Source organism: Mastigoproctus giganteus, chromosome 14 (genome assembly GCF_048544385.1).
Source record: "Mastigoproctus giganteus isolate SK-2022 chromosome 14, ASM4854438v1, whole genome shotgun sequence".
Classification (NCBI taxonomy): Eukaryota; Metazoa; Arthropoda; class Arachnida; order Uropygi; family Thelyphonidae; genus Mastigoproctus; species Mastigoproctus giganteus.
Genome location: NC_143588.1, coordinates 3,763,940 through 3,783,957, shown reverse-complemented (window position 1 = coordinate 3,783,957; position 20,018 = coordinate 3,763,940). Strand labels below are relative to the sequence as shown.

The 20,018-nt window shown below is 37.6% G+C and overlaps 1 protein-coding gene across 2 annotated transcripts in view; it reads right to left on the bottom strand.

Annotated features, from left to right (window-relative positions):
* LOC150074953 (CUGBP Elav-like family member 1) overlaps positions 1 to 20,018 on the bottom strand; it is an 824,767-nt gene that overhangs the window by 214,323 nt on the left and 590,426 nt on the right. For both annotated transcript variants that reach the window (XM_090388957.1, XM_090388958.1), the window contains exon 12: positions 4,749 to 4,841. In XM_090388957.1, the coding sequence (XP_090245083.1) occupies positions 4,749 to 4,841 (93 nt within the window). The remainder of the gene's footprint in view (positions 1 to 4,748; positions 4,842 to 20,018) is intronic.

The window sequence follows — 20,018 nt, the reverse complement described above, 5'->3', positions numbered from 1 at the left end:
CAGGATTTGGAGTTACTCCTGTCTGTAATTAGCAAATAATCAGAAAATGATCGCTATTAAAGGGATTGGCTAACACTGACAATGTCATGATTGGAAAGATGGATGGTGAACAAACTGACAAGTCAATTACAGAAGTAGATCCTCTAGATAGGTAGGTGGATGTAGGTGGGAGATTCAGAGTTTAGCAAATTCAGATCATTACTGTTCAAAATTTCTTCAATCAATCTGCCTCTCGCATCTATTGTAGTGAATACCCACCATGGATGGTGTCTATTAAAGTCACTGAAAAGACAAATTGTGTTGGGAGTTGCTTAAGGAGGTTGTCCAGTTCTGAATGGGGAAATGGCAGAAATGGTGGAATGTAAATAGGAACAAGGGTAAATGGAATTAACAACTGCAGTACAAGCTTCCACAGCTTCTAGGGTGGTTTGTAATTGAATGGACCTTGATGGAATGTCAGAATTAATAAGAATAGCTACTCCTCCATGTGCAGGATATTCTGATATCCTATCTTGTCTTGTCTATCTTGTAGATGATATAATTTGAAAATTTTGGTGAAACGTGCAGTGCCCAGAATGTTTTCTGTAAACATACACCTATGGAATTAAACTGAGTGATTAAATCCTTTAAGTCATCTGAATGACTGCTTAGTCCTCTGCAGGTCCACTGTATGACGTTATGCATTATTTAGGTTTAGCTGAGGATGATTCATCTGACTGTCTTTTGTATGTGGGGCATTTTTTTCCAGTCTTTTTTGGGAATATGGGGTGTCCAGTGTTCATAGTGTCTTTGGCATGAAGTTCCAGGATGGGTACCTCATAATCTGCATGTACATCTACTCCTGTACTGTTGGTGGCTGGTTCGGTTTTCTTACAGACTTTATCAGTTTTCAATTTTTAGTGTCATTTCAGACCATTAGAGTATCATTTGGAATACTAATCGGAGCATTAGTGGCTTCACTGGCTTTTGTTTTAAGAGCACCTTTTCCGGAGGTTGATAGAGTTGCTTTAGCTAAGTTAGCTAGAGAGGTGTTGGATGGAACTGATAAATCTGTTTAAACTGCAGTTGATGAATAGTTCCGGGTATGCGAGACATATAGGATCGACTAGGCATGGTCAACATAACATGTCTGCGTGCCTCAGAATATGTGACTTTATGTTTATATACAGTCTTGTATATAGTCTTTTGATGACAAATTGGACAAATGGCATCCCTCCGCATGCTTGCTGAGAATGGCCATCTTTTTTTTTTTTTTTTTTTTTTTGTTTGGTTTTTAGGAGCATTAGCAACTAAGGCCATATTGCTCCGGGATATGCGGTGGTGACGGGCTCGAACCCCGGTCTAATCAAGAAGCGTGTGCTGCACACTGCTGCTCCTTCCCACCTGGCTACGGAGGCGTCAGAATGGCCATCTTTTTGGCATTTAAAACAACTAATAGGGTTCAGAATGTACTTGAAAATTTGTCAGTTTAAATAGCCAGCTTTTGCTGTGGATGGCAATTCTGGAGGGCTAAATGTTAAAATGATGGCTCTAGTAGGAATGAGATTTCAACCTTTTTTGGTCATTATTTGTTTGGCAATGATTACTTTGACTGTTAATTTCTTTAATTCTTTCTAAGAGACTGTAAGTAGGTCCCACTCTGTGATAGCACCTTTAGATGAATTTAGGGTTTAGCATTAGTAGAGGCATATGATGCAAGAAAGCAAGCTTATGCAGCATCAGCCAAAAAAAAAAAAAAAAAACACTTCCATTTCACCCCTCCGTTCGTTCGAAATACCTGTCCAGCTGAGCTTTAAATTTATTTAGGCTATCAACTTCTACAGCGAGGGATGGAAGTCTGTTCCACCAACCAACTACCCGCTGGCTAAAGGCAAATTTCCACACATCTATTCTACATCTGTGTTTTCTCAATTTGAATTTATGCCCTCCCAGGTGATTATTCTGAACAAGAGGAAGAATCCCATCGGCATTGAGCATGCTCAAACCATTCAAGGCTTTATACACCTCTATCAGATCCCCTTGCCAGTGCCTAGTCTCCAGACACTATAATTTGCAAAACTTAAGCCTTTCTTTGTAAGAGCAACCCTTTGTTCCATTCACTAATCTTGTTGCCCTTCTCTGTACTTGTTCCAGCAGCTCTACATCCTTCTTGAAATGAGGCCTCCAGACCTGTATACAGTACTCTAGGTGTGGCCTGACCATCGCCTTATACAATGGAATAATCACCTCCTTATCCCTGCTGGAAAAATTCCTGTATATCATTGACAATACTCCATGAGCTACTCTTGCAGCCCGTCTGCACTGCTCAGAGAACTTCATATCTGCCTGCACAACCACCCCCAAGTCCCTTTCATTCTCTACCACTGTCAGTGTAGTACCACAGAGTTAATATGTTGCTCTGGGGTTGCTGTTTCCCATGTGTAGTACTTTACATTTGTCAATGTTAAACTTCATTTGCCACCTCTCAGCCCATCTGCTCAACCTTTCTAGATCCTGTTGCAGCAGCATAGCATCAGTAGTGTCCTTATCAACCCTGCCAACCTTTGTATCGTTTAGCTTGATATACCATCATCAATATCATTTGTATTAGCTTGATATACCATCATCAATATCATTTATAAATACAGAAAACAATAATGGACCCAACACTGAACGACTCCACTAATAACACTAGTCCACGATGAGCAGTGTCCATTGATTACCACTCTTTGTCTTCTCCCCCTCAACCATGCCTTTATCCATAGCAGCAATTTGCCTCCAATGCCAAATTGCTCCAATTTGTGCAGCAGTCTTCCATGTGCAACAGTATCAAAAGACTTTCTAAGATCCAAATATATAATATCAAAGTTATTCCCTGCATCCAGTTCTTTTGTGACTGCATCATAGTATCCATCAAATTGGTCAGGCAAGACTTCCCCTTAACAAAACCATGCTGTGTCCGAGCTATAACTGAAGTCTTGTCTAGATGATCCTGCAGTGATTCTTTAACCAGTGCCTCCATTAATTTTCCTGGAACAGAAGTTAAACTCACAGGTCTATAATGACTTGTGTCAGCCTTTGATCCTCCTTTGTGAATTGGGGTCACATTTGCACATCTCCAGTCTATGGGTACCTCCCCTGAGTACCTCCCCAAAGAAACTCTCATAATTATGGCTAAGGGTTTGCGTACTTCCTTTGCTGCCTCCTTTAATATAATTGGATAGATCCCATCCACCCCAGGTGCCTTTTTTATGTTTATCCTCAACAATTGTGGGGAGTAATAGATAATGTAGATGGGAGTTGTTGTTAGCAGCCATTTAGAACGTTTTGAGGAAGCTGTTTCGATCAGGAGGAGTCCCGATTGTAGTCGCTTCACCATTTTTGGTAATCCGGCTATGGATTCAAAATATCTTTGAATTAGAAATGGTGATAACTTGCCAACAGGCTGTGTGAATAGGGAGTGTATTACCAGAAAGTTTGGCAAGACTAGCCAAACTTTCTGGTAATACTGTGCTTCCCTTCAAAGCTTTTAGGTTTGTTCAAGTCATTATCATTGGATTGGTCTTGAGCTTGAAGGCTGTAGAGGTGGATAGTCATTTATATCCATGGTTACTGCTTTTAGCTCTGGAGGATAACTTTTCCCTCAGCTTACTGGCCCTGTCACGAGGAGGCAGGAGTGCTGCCACCTAGTGGCCGTGAAGTTAGTTTGTAAGTTAAAAAATTAGTAACTATGCTACGAACAGAAAGGTGATTTTCCTTTTTTGGGTTCCTACTCAAAATCTGCTGTACAGAACCACTTTCAGTGAATTGAGTATAAGAAAGGTAGAAATAAAACAGAACAAGTCACTCGGAAAGATCACTATATAGATATTTCTCAAGAAAAATCGCTTGGCACTCAGGGCCCGAACAGGCATGAGACTGCTGGATTCCAGTCACCTATATGGTGAAAGGAGCTGTACAGATTTCTGAGTTAATGATTAATATAATCCTAATGAGACAATTCAAGCAGTACAAGGAACTACTGGACCATTATTTGTCCTATACATGCAAACCTTTGAAACACCATTTGATTTGGATTAAAACCTCTTTCTAAAAAGTTGATTCTGAAATATGTCCCTCAAAAATCCTTTATTAACCCACTTGCACAACTGTATAGAGTTGACATCCTGAAACTAACTGTATATCAGACAGACTTTAAAGACACACTATAATTTATGCTTTGTCTCAAGTTCCTAATACATAAAAAAAGGCCCCAGTCAAGAAAACTTTACCATCTGTGAAGAAAACAGTAGAAATTTTACCTTTCATTATTAAATATAAGCACCATTATGAATGCTGCACACTATGCATTATAACAGTTACATTATCATATATATATATGATAATGTAACTGTTACATTATCAAAATAATGTAACAGTTCACACATTAAATGGTGTTATAGTTCCCTACAACACCATGCAGCAGAAGGGAAGTAACTAAAAGGAAAAATTCTATTAATCTAGTAAATATTGATCTTTTGCCTAAATTCATTAGATTTCCTTGAATTACTTATGCAGAAATCAGGAACTAAAGTTTATAGAATTTGAGAGCTATGATATTAGTTCACCTGATTTGTGGTAACATTTCCTGTAAATTAGTCTCTAGAAACAGTACCATTTTCATGAAATATAATAATTAAAGGTAGTCTTAATCAACATTATCAAGTGGTGCAAAATTAGTTTTTGTGAAAAGAAATTTTCCTCATAATTTATCTTAATTTTATACATACCTGTAGATAAGTTTGCTAACCCAGTAGAGTTATTAGCACTACCTGCTACTGCAAGAGCTGCAAGATTCTGAACCATCATAGGATTTATGCCTGCTATAAGAATTCAGTTTAATGGTAAGTTGTTTTTTTTTTAAATTATGAACTATAAAACATTAAAAAAGATGTATGTTTGTTACTTATTAGCAAATAGCACAGCCTTCTTACTAAAAGAATACTATAAAGTGTTTGGTGCCCAACTACTCAAAAGAACCCTAAATTAGGCCCTCTAAAAATCACTTGTTCCTATTATACACTCACTGATAAAGGTCTAATTGTCATTATAAATCTTAAGTAATTAATTTAAGATTAACGTATTTAATGTAAAATAATTGCATGCTGTTTGTAAGGAGTTCCACATTGTAAACTTTTTTTTTAAAAAGTTTGCCATAAATTTGATAATTTGGCAAAGAAACAGAATAAAATTGCATCAAGAGGTTAAAACAGAATTATGAAGATGAAAATCTATACTGTTTGGGTTGTTATAAGTGCTGTAATATATGCTATGCCTTGTGATATGCTTTACCATATCTTAAATACTAACAATACCAGTTAATAACACCAGGAAAAGGTATAAAAAAAAATAAATAAAAAAACCATAAAGCAGTATCATCGGAGAAAAGAGGCTTGAAATGTTCTTATGTTAACTTGTTATGACCATATAGAGGATTTCTAATTGGAATGAATGAATGACAACTACTAGTACTTTTTTTCTCATTAACACTCTTACAAGACAATGGTGGAAGTCTGCACTGTTAGTAACAGTCCAGACACTCTTGTTTGTCTATTCAATGGAAACATTTGGTTGTATCTAGCCAAAAAAGTATCACTATCTTTATTATGCTCACTTCCTGTTAGTACATATGCCAAACATGAAACAGAATAAAAGTCCTTTATTACATGTATGGCATAAGTCTTCTACAATGGCTATTATCTAATGCATTAAATATCAGGAATTCCTACAGCAATTATATGTAACGAATTATGTGTAACTATGTGAAATTGTTCATTACAATAAATGCTTTAAACTGCAATGAAAATAGGATTTTTTTTTTTTTTTTCATAGCCAAAACTTTTTTTTTTTTTTAAGATAAACAAGCAAAGTGAAATAAAGATTCTTATGAATATTTATTTTATTAGTATACCTACTTGAACTAAGAATTCAACTTAATTTTTTATTAAGTTTAATTCTTATATTTGCTTAATTTTTTCATGATTCAATGCAAAATATCACTCAATTTCCTGGTCATATGCAGCCATGGTTTTGATGATACATCATGGCATTGTCTGATTAATCTTCCACTGGGATAACCTAAAAGAAAGACTCTCTCTCTCTAAGTATGGAGGTTATCACAGAAGTGATCACTTCTATATGGGTTCTCCTCTACCTCCAAAATAAGTGACGCAAGGAGGAAATGGGAGTAAATAGAAAAATCAATGGCAGAAAACGGGCACATATTAGTAGTAGAAACTGAAGGCAAGAAAGCAAGTTTATAAAGCATCAGCAAAAAAAAAAAAAAAAAAAAAGCCACATCAGCCGTACAACACCCCCTCCCCAAAAGAATTTGTCAAGATCTCCTTAAAATTACAGTAGAACGTCGGTTATCCAGAATAATTTGAAAGGCTGATCTTTCTTCCTTTTTATTTTTATGTGAACCAGTGTCTGGCCCAATGTTGTGTGAAAGAGCATTGAATTTTAATTGAAAATTAATAGGTAATAAAGATTTTAAGGCAAGCACAGGTTGGCTGGAAAACTTTAAACTGAGACACTGTATATATGAAGTAGATATTCAATGCGAGAAATTTTCTGCAGGTGAATCGGCAGGAATGTGTCCTTTGAAAAGCAAGTTTGCTTCAGTTATAGCAACAAGATAGAAAATGTTTATAATGTTGAGATGAGCTTATTATGGAAAGCATTACAGAGAAAACCCTAGTCACTAAAAGAGAAATGCCTGCACCAGGTTTTAAGATGAGAAAAGAGTGAGGTGCAAATGCTACTGGGACACACAGATTGTCCATGCCCGTTATTTGTTGAAAAAACCGAGAGCAATTAAAAATCTTTCTAATTTTTCTGTTTTGTATAAAAATCATAAAAATGCCTGGATGGACGTTTCTGTTTTCCGAGATTAGTTTATAATTTTTTTTTATTTAATTAATCTTAATTGGTAAAACATCCAGAGAACGGTACCCTTACAAAATGAAAGGGAAAGCAGTGACGTATGGTTTGTAACTCCGCCCACTCACTGTGCCCCCCCTTCTTCTCGAACAACTGCATGTGGTGGATGTCATGTGACATAACAGTACGTCAGAGCTGAAAAAACAACAAAACTAACAGCAAAACAGCAATTTTTTTGAAGCAGGAAGTAACAGAAATGCAATTTATTCAGAAAGACAAAATGTCACATAACATAACATCTCAGAGTTAAAATGAAGAAAAATTAACACAAAAACAGTAATCTTTTTTAAAAATAAGAAACAAAAGTAATACCATGTGCAGCCAACGAGTGGTTTTTTTCTTGAATCCCTCCTGAAGTCGCCTAAAAACCTAACCTTTTTTTTTTTTTCACTAAACACAAATGAAAGTCAATTAAATATGACTCCTCTTATAATTTTTCCCCTACTGCTTTTTGCTTGAATCCTTCCCGAAGTTGCTTATAAACCTAATCTTTTCTCACTAAACAGAAATGAAAGTCAATTAAAAACATGACCTGTTATAATTGTTTTTTTTTTTTTTTTTTTGAATGACTGGTTTTAGCTTGAATCCCTCCTGAAGTTGCATAAAAGCCTAACCTAAAAACCTAACCTTTTTTCACTAAACACAAATGAAAGTCGACTAACATATGCAATTAACAATAAAATTCTTCTTTGTATATATGCACAATACGCCAATAGAATTTTTTTTTTTTTTAAAGAACATAATAACTGACACAATACTCGCAGCAGCAGCAGCAGCAGCAGCAAAACAACGAAACAGTTTACCTGCAGGACGGAACAGGATACATGACACAGAAACTCAGGACAACACAAGGAACCATGTGGCAAGGTAACCTAATATTAATTTTTGGACACTTAAGGTAATTAAAAAGTTGTTAAAGGAAAAATATGAACAATTTATGAAACTTTTCAAGTTTAAATTTTCTTTAACTCAGGACGACATGAGGTACCACACAGCAAGCGAACATAATGAGCAAACCCAGCAAGCAAATGTGACTACGAAATGATACGAATTTCACATTTATTGGTGCAATGACATCGTGTCACACGATGTTTGCCAGAAATGAAGAGGGGGGGGGATGAAGTAAGTAGGCAGAGTCACAACCTGTCAATCACTGCTTTCCCCCAACTTCTTGTTGCCATTTTGAAGGGTGTACCACTAAGTTGAGTATAGCCTCTTAATTATTTAATTTAATCGTAAGGTAAGATTAAATTTATTTAATCTTATCTTAAGAATTTAAATTTACGATTATAAATTACCTTATGATTACATTTACGATTATAAATTTAATCTTACCTTACTTTCGATTATCCAAAAAATTTTGACTAGCTGGGAGAGGTCTGACATCAATTATTCTGGGTAACTAATGCTCTACTGTATTAAAAATACCCAGTTTCACAACATAGATGGAAATCTGTTCCAAAACTTACGGGCTGAAAACAATTTTTTGAAATTTAAATTTGTGTCCCTTATGTGTGTGTGGTCAGAGCATGAAGGAAGGACCATCGGCATTTAGCTTACACAATCCCTTAAAAGCCTTAAACACTTCAATCAGATCTTCTTGAAGGTCTTGGTTTCCAGATGTTGCAATTTGCAGAAATTAAGTCTTTCTTGGTATGAGTGCGCTTTTGTTTGAGTCACTAATCTTGTTGCTCTTCTCTGCAACCTCTTTTGACTAATCTACATCTTTCCCAAGAAGAGACTTCCAGTCTTGCCTGCAGTAAGGTATAGCCTACCTAACTATTGGCTAATACAATGGGATAATCACCTCCAAATCCCTATTGAAAAATTCCAATATATCATTAACAAACCAAATGAGCTCTTCTAGCAGCCTGTCTGCACTGCTCAAAGATAATGTCTGACAACACAATTATCCCCAGGTCTTTTTCATCCTCCACAGCCTTTGGTGTTGGGCCACCTAACTGGAATATCATTCCAGAATTACTGTTACGCACATGAAGTACCTTGCATTTGCCAATATGAAACTCTAATTTTTCAAGATTTTATTGCAGTAACATTCCATTACTGTCATTAATCACTCTGCCAACCTTCATATCATCTGAAAATTTAGATATTAAACCTGATATGCCTTAATCAATAATATTAATAAATACAAAAAACAATATGCCTAGCACTGGACACTCCACTAATAACATTAGTCAACGAAGGCAGTGTCTATTAATAACCACTCAACCATCACTTTATCCTTAGCAGTAGCGTATTCCTAATGCTGCACTGCTACAATTTGTACAGCAGTTTTTTATATGATAAAGTAAGTGGAAGATGTCTGTTCTCACATTCAGAAGGGAAAGGTGACTGTTAGTGAGCAAATGCTCTATGACTTGTCACTTTCCATTAATGTTAGATTTACCACATAGGGTATTATGTCCATTGAAATCTCCGGTGAAAGAATCAAGACACGGAAAGACAATCAAGGTCTCTCTGAAGAATGTCAATCCCAGGTAAAAAACAGATGGAGCACACTGTAAATAAAATCCCTACTGCAAAGCAAATTGCTATTGCTTCTGCACTGGAAGTAAACAACATTGGCTGAAATGGGCAACTTATTTCCAACAAGAATAGCAACACCTCCATGAAAAGTTCTGTCATTACACATGATAATAATATTGTGCAAAGAAGGGTTTTCATTTGTTTTCAGTTATGTTTCCTACAAGCAAAAGCAAAGTGATTTGTGCTCTTTCAGGAGGGCCTTGATGTAATCACTATTTTTACATAATCCACAACAATTTCACTATAGAAATTTAGCCATTGCCTGGACTTGGTGGATCAGTTAGTTTGGTTTCTGAAGTGCTGGCTTGTTTCTGCACATGTATTCTGCAACCATCCTTCCTCAAATTGACTTTGTGCCCCCTAGTGTGTGTTCTGAGCAACAGGAAGAATCCCATCAGCATGCTAAATGCTAAATCCATTTAATTAAATTGGTCAGACAAGATTTCAAACCCATGCTGTCTGAAATGTAATTGTGGCCTTGTATAGATGATCCTGCATTATTTCTTTTACTGTGACTCCATTATTTTCAATGGAACAGAAGTTAGTTGACAGATCTGTAATTACTCGTGTCACCCTTTGATTATCTTTGTGAATTGGGGATACATTCTCATGTAGCCAGTCAGTGGGGACCTTCCTTGAGTCCAAGAATGTGTGTTTGTTTGTGTTATGGGGTTTAGGGGCGCATAAGCTGCTAGGGTCTATAGTGCACTTATTCACAGGAAAAAGCTAAAAAAAAGTTCAGATGTAACTCATTTTTATTACCAAGATCTTTTAGAATTTATGGTATAGTCCAATTTTTATTATGGTATAGAACTATCCTCAACCAAGAAAAGTGCACTGCATCAGGGCATCAGAAGTCATGGTGGCAGTGGAAGCAAGCTTATGCAGCATCAGCCAAAAAAAAACTTCCCATTTCACCCCTCCATTCATTCCAAATGCCTGTGCAGCTTAGCCTTAAATTTATTTAGGTTATCAATTTGAATCTGTGCCCCCCCTCATGTTCTTAATCTGAGCAAGAGGAAGAATCCCATCAGCATGCTCAACCCATTCAAGGCCTTATACAACTCAATCAGATCATATAGTTCATATTCTGGGAAGGACAGGATATGGTAAGATCATATGCATAGAGATATGTGTCAATAGTGTTTGGAATGCTGTTTGTGATATTGTTTTATTCGTATCACAAAGAAAGTGGCACTGAGTACAGAGCTTTGTGGGACTCCTTGTATGTATGTTTGAAATAAAACCTGCCAATACCTAACTTGGAAGGACCTGTGTCAAAGGAAGCTTTGAATATAATATTGTAAATGGCCTCTCATATGAATAGAACAGAGATCTCTTAGAATGCTGTAGTCCATGTGGTATCGAAAGCTCTCACTATATCAACCCATATCATGACGAGATGTTGATTTCTGATGAATGCATGCCTTATGTTTGATTCAGCTTTTGTCACAAGGTCTAGGGAAGGTCTATTCTTCCAAATGCCAAACTGATTATTACTGATTATGTTTTGGGATTCAAGGTACCAGGTGAGTTGATGGTGAACCATTTTTTCCAGTCTTACTCAACCAGCTGCTTAGAGAAATTGGTCTAGAGTTGTGAGGCATAGAATGATCTTTTCCAGGTTTAGGTATAGCTATTACATAAGAATGTTGCCAGGAAGTGGGGAATATACGTTCAGAAAATATCCTATTGTAAAAGTTCAGCAATGACAATAGTGATTTCTGATCGATATGTTGGAGCATTATATAGCAAATTCTGTCAGGGCCAGGAGCACTGTTTCTTGAGGTATATATAGATTCTTTCATTCAGTTATTGTGAGTGGGTGGTTTATGGTAAAGGCAGGTAGCTTAGTTTGGATTTCTCAGCTTCGGATTTAAATTTTCAAAATATGGCTTATATGCGATTTAGGCAAGCAATTCAGAGATGTTGCTGTTTAAGGGATTTAAAGACACAAGGCCAAGATTTATTTTTCTAAGTTTTTAATGAAAATCAAACATTTTTTTTTAGATTTGTTTATCAAATCTGATTTGCCAAATAAAATTAAACAATTCATCTAGATTTGCAGAATTGCCTAGGATCTGTTGAAGGGTAAGTGGATTCTGATTATTGCATAAACTTTGAAAACAAAGGAATCTGAAATTTCTGAATCGAGGGCATACCAAAAGAATGTGTCTTACTGAAAGCTGAAGTTGACATTGAATGCAGAGTGGGGATTTTTATTTGCTAATAGATGAAATTTCATAAGATGAGTATGGCCAATTTGTAGTCTGGCAAGCATTACTTCTTCTCTGCAACTTCCTCTAATGCTGGAGTGCCATATTTGTGGATTAGGTTTTATTTCCTGTAGTTTATTATTGACTGGATTTTTGTATATCTGGGCACATTCATTTTCACTTTCTCTAATAATGAGTGGACTAAAATCAGTAGTGGGACTATCATTGTTCTGTTTGGCAGTTCTGATGCTGACTTTGCTGCATTGTCTTCTTTTTCATTACCTTCTATTTTGCAGTGTCCTGGGATCCAGCAAAGAGTTATTTCAGAGTGTTTCGTTTGACAGAGGTTGATTAGAAAGCCAATTTCTTGTAGTAGAGGATGATGAGAATGTTGTTTACCCTGTATGGCTAATATAGCACTGAGTGAATCCAAATATATTAGGACAGGGAGCAATGACTATGGACATATTTCACTTAATACAAGCTGGATAGCATATAGCATACTTTCTGAAGAAAGTATGCTGCACTCAACTGGAAGGATTTTGAGATTACATGTGAAGGGAATACAGCTGTTGCCCCTACTTGTGATTGGGACTTAGGCCCACCCGTGTAGACTAGCATTTCCCAAACTGGAGTCCGTAGACCAGTTCCAGGGGAACCGCGAAATGGCGGTTGACCATATATACATATATGGTCGACTATATATAACATATGCATAAGTTATACATAGGGGTCCGCAAAAGTTTTTTTGATTTTTGAAAGGGTCTGCAGATCTCAGTAGTTTGGAAACCACTAGTATTGACTGAGTTTCACAGTGTGTTCCAAAATATGGTTGGCATGTAACTGTAGGATAATAAGTGGTGGAACGGTATTTTTTGACCACTGAGCGAAGTATAGAGAAACGACTATATCATGTCTATACCATGGGGGGCGAAGGCATATTTCTACTTTCCGCAATTTTATTGAAGTCGATTTTCCCTTTTCTGTATTACTTCTTGAAGACGTATCCCAGCAGGTCTAGGTTCATTAGGCTTGGATTCATAGTGTGTTTACCAAAGAGGATCGTTGAGGTATACCCAACAGGGGTGAATTGGAAAGCTTATTTTCCCAGTGTATTGGCAGAGTAGGTGTTGTCTTCTAAGATAAAGTGGAGGGTCATGTGCTTCTATGTACAAGCTCTGTATGGCAAGGTTCTGTAAGAACCTAGTGCAGATTGCAGCACACTCTGTTGGATGGTGTTCAGAGTCTGTAAGATGCTGTTTTTAGCTGAAACATATACTATAGCTCTCTAATCTAATCATGACCGGATTAGAGCAAGATATAAACTATGAGTTTCACAGTGTGTTCTGAAGTATGGTTGGCATGTAACTGTCAGCACTGACTGCCCGTCAGCGCCCCAAGAAGTTGAGGATACTGCGCAAAGGATGTTTAATTTCTGAAGGCACGTAGTTTGCAGGTAGGTTATATGCTTATGAAAATTAAGTTTGGTGTCTAAAATCAAACCCAGTAGGCTTATGGAATCGGTCATCGGTATGTCTCCGCCTTTCAGTTTTAATACAGGTTCTGGATGAAGTGATCATAATTTACAGAAGTGTATTGCTGCTGTTTTCAGCTTGGTTAATTGATAGCCATTACATTTTGTCCAAGTTTAAATTTTGGTTATTGCTAACTGTAGTTGTCTTTCAATGGTAGCCACGTTTGATGATTGACAGGAAACAGCAAGCTCGTCTGCATACATATAAGTTTCCACTGTAGCTGGAATGTCTCGAGTAATTCTACTGGTATGTAATGCAAAAAGTGTGGCACTTAAAATCGATCCCTGAGGTACTCCTTGCGTGTGAATTTTGGACAGCTCATTCTGGAATCTTACTTGAAAGGTCCTGAGATGAAGAAAATTCTGAATCAATCGAGGCAGGTTACCTCTCAGTCCAAAGTTGTATAAGTCTTGGAGGATTCCATATCTCCAGGTTGAATGCTTTGGTAATATCAAAAGTTATCATTACCATGTGCTGTTTTTTGACAAAAGCGTTTTGAATGTGAGCTTCGGCTTTGATGTGGACATCAGTTGTAGACCTGTTACTCCTCCGTAGCCGATTGGGCAGGAGCGGGAGTGCAGTAGCACACGCTCTTTGAGTAGACTGGGGTTCAAGCCCCTGACTGCTGAATACGGTCGATCTGCCAACCCGCACTGGACCAGCGTGGCAGATTATGGTCCATTTCCCTCAGCATGAATTGTTGAGGAGGCTTCCATCCTGCAGTGGGTTGATAATGGCTGCACTTTACTTTTTTTTTTTTTTTTTACGGCGGAAACCAAATTGGTGGTGGTTATAGCATCTTGATCTTCAATAATCCAGATGAGTCTCCTGTGAACCATTTTTTCTAGTATCTTTCCTAAACAGCTGGTCAATGATATAGGACAATAACTGTTGGGGGGAGGAAGCAATTTTCCCTGGTTTTGCTATGGCCACCATTATTGACTGATGCCATGTATCAGGGTAAACTTTCTCTTCAAAGATTCCGTTGTAAAATTTTAAGTGTAGATTTTGAGTTGAGGTGGCTCAACATTATGTAGTAAATGCTATTTGGCCGAGCAGAACTACTATATTTCGAGAATTCTGGAGAGCTTCATTGAGTTCAGTAATAGTAAATGGAAGGTTATAAAAATATGATTGGTTTGTATTGAAGTTAATTTTATATTTTTCTACAGACATTTTTGTACAGCTGAATGAGACTTCATAAGATTGAGAGGATGAAGTGGCAGCAAATGTTTCAGCTAGTGCCTCTGCAATATCAGTCGGAGAAGAAATATCCATTACTTTCCAAGACAGGATTGGGGTTGAAGTTTGTTGGAACTTTCCACTTAGGATATGGTTCTTTCTCCAGATTATTCTGGGGTCAGTGTTTCTGCAGATGATAGAAGTGAATCGAATCTACGCATCTTGTTTTGCTTTCCTACAAATTTGGCGTGCTTCAGCTTTCAGGCATTTATGATTTATAAGGTTCTCCATTGTAACATTTTGGCAAAAAAATGTTCCAAGCTTTATTTTGTTTCCTTTTAGCAAGAAAGCAATCTCTTGTCCACCAACCATTATATCTGTTTGGTAATATTTGATTTCGGTATTGCATTAGCAGCAGCTCCAAGTAGTTCTTCTGCTATATACCAATCGGCATTATTAATAGATGTAGTAAGTATCAGATAGCTATCAATGATGGTACTAGAAAACTGTTCCCAGTTTGCTCGGTGAAAATTCCACTTAATTCGTTGGTTGGAGGCATAGTTTATATTTGTCTGTATTTTGCAAATTATGGGAAAGTTATCACTGTTGTGAAGTTTATTTAATACTGACCACTCAAGACTAGGATAAATGGATGAGGAGCATATGGACAGGTCAAGAGTAGAGCTTGATCCTGTAGGCAGGTGGATATATGTGCGTATACCGGTATTCAGCAAGGCTAAGTGATGATCATCGAGTACAGTTTTGATCATCCGCCCTCTCCGATCCATGTTTATAGAACCCCACAAGTATGATGAGCATTTGGATCACCTAGAAGGCATAAAGGATGAGGCAGTTGATTTAGTAAATTGTCTAGTTTTGCACTGGAACATGAAGCATTTGGTGGAATAAATGGACACAAGAGTGAGAGTAATGTCAAAAACAATGCGAACAGCTACTGCTTCTAGAGTGGTGCAAAGCTGAATAGGTTTGGATGGAACGTTTCTACGAACTAAAATGGCTACTCCTCCTCTTGCTGGAGATTCAGAACATCTGTCCTATCTGTATAGAGTATACCTTGAGAAGTGTGCAGTATAATTTGAGGATAAATATGTTTCTCTGTAGACAAATGCTTGCAGGATTGTAGTGGTGTATTAAATATTTTAATTCGCAAAAATTGCTTCTTAGACCTCTGCAATTCCATTGAATGATTTTCTGCATTACTTGGGTTTAGGTTAGGTGGATTGGTCTGATTGTTTTGTTTTCACATTTTGAAAAAACTGGATTAGTGATATCAATCTTGTCATCAGCAGGAGAACTGCAGCTTCATTATCTGACTTCTCATCAATTTCCATAGCTTGATCAGTTGGTTTATTCTGTGTAAGGTGGACATCTTTCTCTTTTAAATTTAAGGCTCAGCTGGACAGGTATTTCAAATGAACGGAGGGGTGAAATGGAAGTGTGTTTTTTTTTTTGGCTGATGCTGCATAAGCTTGCTTTTTTGCATCATATGCCTCTACTAATGCTAATGCTAATCTTGTTAGCATTCCTGACTTGGGGTCATTGTAGTTTAGATAGCTTTATATTAGTACAATTTGATGCACTTATGGTCTTTGTTGCTGTCAGTGTTTCACCATCAGTCAGGATAGTTGTTGTTATTTGGTTTTTAGGAGCATTAGCAACTAAGGCCATATTGCTCTGGGGATATGCGGTGGTCATTCCCTCACCTTTCTGCATCCTCCGTATTTGGTGGTGACGGGCTCGAACCCCGGTCTAATCAAGAAGCGTGTGCTACGCACTGCTGCTCCTTCCCAGCTGGCTATGGAGGCGCCTCAGTCAGGATAGATCTGGCCCATTGGACAAGAGGCAATTTAGGAAGAATTGTAATATAAGTCTGTGCTGAAATCTCTTTAGTATTTTTAGCTGCATTAGAGTATGATTTGGAAGGGATAACATTTAATATCTATTTTCATGCTTCTTGGTATATGACAAAGTAAAAAAAATATGTGGAGATCCTACTTCTTGGTATGAGACATTTTTCTCTACCTTGTACTTCAATATTTTCTTACCCATCTTCCATGATTCATAAGTTCTGGAATATGCACGGTGAGCACCAGAGGTGTAGCTAGGTTTTTGGCGCCCTTGGCAAATTCGTGGCTATGCACCTTTTTTCGATAATTGGTAAAATCACGATAAATAATAAGTACAGTCGGACCTCTGTTTAACAAACTTCTTTATAGCGAATTTTTCTATTTAGAGATAATGTTTTCTTTTTACCGAATTTTTTTAGAATTTTTTTATTTCTTCGTTTTATGGAAATGAAAATTTTCCATATAACGACTGCATTACGAGACTTAACTGGGTACACATCGTTCACATCCATGGCCTTCAAAGCAAGCAATAGTGCTGTTGTTACACTCAAATTAAAAGATAAAGAGATTACCATCTGCAACTCAGTGGGAGCATTAGTAGAGGCATTTGATGCAAGAAAGCAAGCTTATGCAGCATCAGCCAAAAAAAAAAAAAAAAACCCCACTTCCACCTCACCCCTCTGTTTGTTCCAAATACCTGTCCAGCTGAGCCTTAAACTTATTTAGGCTATCAACCTCCACCACAAGGGATGGAAGTCTGTTCCACCAACCAACCACCCGCTGGCTAAAGGCAAATTTCCTCGCGTCTATCCTACATCTGTCTTTCGTCAATTTGAATTTATGCCCTCTCAGGTGATTTTTCTGAGCTAGAGGAAGAATCCCATCAGCATTAAGCATGCTTAAACCATTCAAGGCTTTATACACCTCTATCAGATCACCTCGCTGGTGCCTAGTCTCCAGACACTGTAATTTGCAAAACTTAAGCCTTTCTTCGTAAGAGCACCCCTTTGTTCCATTCACTAATCTTGTTGCCCTTCTCTGTACTCGTTCCAGCAGCTCTACATCCTTCTTGAAATGAGGCCTCCAGACCTGTATACAGTACTCTAGGTGTGGCCTGACCATTGCCTTATACAATGGAATAATCACCTCCTTATCCCTGCTGGAAAAATTCCTGTATATCATTGACAATACTCCATGACTACTCTTGCAGCCCGTCTGCACTGCTCAGAGAACTTCATATCTGCCTGCACAATTACCCCCAAGTCCCTTTCATTCTCTACCACTGTCAGTGTAGTACCACAGAGTTGATACGTTGCTCTGGGGTTGCTGTTTCCCATGTGTAGTACTTTACATTTGTCAATGTTAAACTTCATTTGCCACCTCTCAGCCCATCTGCTCAACCTTTCCAGATCCTGTTGCAGCAGCATAGTGTCAGTAGTGTCCTTGACAACCCTGCCAACCTTTGTATCATCTGCAAACTTGGACATTAAGCTTGATATACCATCATCAATATCATTTATAAATACAGAAAACAATAATGGACCCAACACTGAGCCCTGAGGGACTCCACTAATAACATTAGTCCACAATGAGCAGTGTCCATTGATTACCACTCTCTGTCTTCTCCCCCTCAACCACCCCTTTATCCATAGCAGCAATTTGCCTCCAATGTCACACTGCTCCAATTTGTGTAGCAGTCTTCCATGTGCAACAGTATCAAAAGCCTTTCTTAGATCCAAGTATATAATGTCAAAGTTATTCCCTGCATCCAGTTCTTTTGTGACTGCATCATAATATCCAATCAAGTTGGTCAGGCAAGACCTGCCCTTAACAAACCCATGCTGTGTCTGAGCTATAACTGAATTCTTGTCCAGATGATCCTGCAGTGCTTCTTTAACCAGTGCCTCCATTAATTTTCCTGGAACAGAAGTTAAGCTCACAGGTCTATAATTACTTGTGTCAGCCTTTGATCCTCCTTTGTGAATTGGGGTCACATTTGCACATTTCCAGTCTATGGGTACCTCCCCTGAGTCCAAGGAAGCTCTCATAATTATGGCTAAGGGTTTGCTTACTTCCTTTGCTGCTTCCTTTAATATAACTGGATAGATCCCATCCACCCCAGGTGCCTTTCTTGTATTTATTTTCAACAGTTTCTCCTCCACTTTACTCCCAGTTATTTCAAGATTCTCTAGCTTACTGCTAGAGTTGAATACACCTCTGGCATTCCCCTTGCTGAATAACTCCTCATGTGTGAATGTCGATGCAAAATATTCATTTAGTTTGTTAGCTACCTGAGCAGGATCATCAACAGTTGACCCATCAATATCAAGTGGACCAATCTGATTCATCCCCTTCCTTCTAGAGTTAACATAAGTAAAGAACTCTTTGCTGTTTTTCTTTGCATCTCTTGCCAAGGATTTCTCGTAATCTGCCTTTGCCTGCCTAACCTCCTTTGTAACTTGGTTGCATATCAACTTGTATCTATCATAGGCTTCTGTGTCATGTGTTAATTTGTAAGTATCCCATGCATTTTTCTTCTCTGCCATATGCCTCATTAGTTCATCTGACATCCATTTTGGCCTAAACCTTGAACAATATTTCTTAGTTGGTATGTAAAGCCTAGTAGCTTCCAAGATAAGTTCTTTGAATGCTTCCCATTTTGAATTTGCTGTTGGCTTCAGTTATAGCTCAGACCAGTAAAACCTATCTGTCTACCTGTCCCATATACCGAGAAGTCGAGCTGGTCAACTACTTTCTGTGTACCCATAGCCAGTGGGCAGACCAAGGTGTATTAAACATTCACATATTAGGCTCTGGTCAACCTTCTATTGTAAGCACCCTGTTAGAGATTTAGAAGAGAGTGGTTTTCCTTTATCCCGACAAGCAGTCATCTGTTGTTTCGTGGAAGTGAAACGGCACCGTTTCAAAGCTATTGGCCTATCATTGAGCACAATATGAGATACAGAGGAAATGATCCTCCCACACTACTATCTTAGTTTTTTCGAGTTATCTATGGTGTATCCACACCGATATTATATATATATATATAATATATATATATACAGGAAACCCCTGATTAATGCGGTTTTAATTAGTGCGAAAAATTTTTTTGATACTATCCCCTTAATATATGCGTTATCAAATTTGATTAGTGCGCTGTTTTTTTCTTGCGGTGCTTGGCAACTCACAACGGGGCCTAAAGCGGCAAATACGTGACACGCACTCACCAGGGTCTTCTAACTTAAATGAATGGGAATCGACTCCAAAATGCTCGACAGCAGCACCCCATACCACTCTGAAATTGAAATTTGCTCTGGTAACTCATATTCTTTTATTCTTTTATTATTAATATTAAACTTCTTTAATATTATGATATTAAAGAAGCAGTTGAGAACATACACAAATCGTGGGAAGAAATGACGAACAACTGCATGAGAGCTGTCTGGCAGAATCTTTTGCCTGAATGCGCAAATGATTTTTGCGGTTTCATTAATAATGTCAACAAAGTTATTGATGAAATTACTACAATTGGAAAAGACCTTGGCTTTGAGGAAGTAGATTCAGAAAACGTTAGAGAATTATTGGACTCGCATTCAAAAGACTTAAGTAATGACGATCTTGAAATTGAGCATCAACATGCATACGAGGAAGATGACGAAAATGAAGCAGAAGAAAAGCAATTTGCTCCCAAAGAAATTTCATTCAAA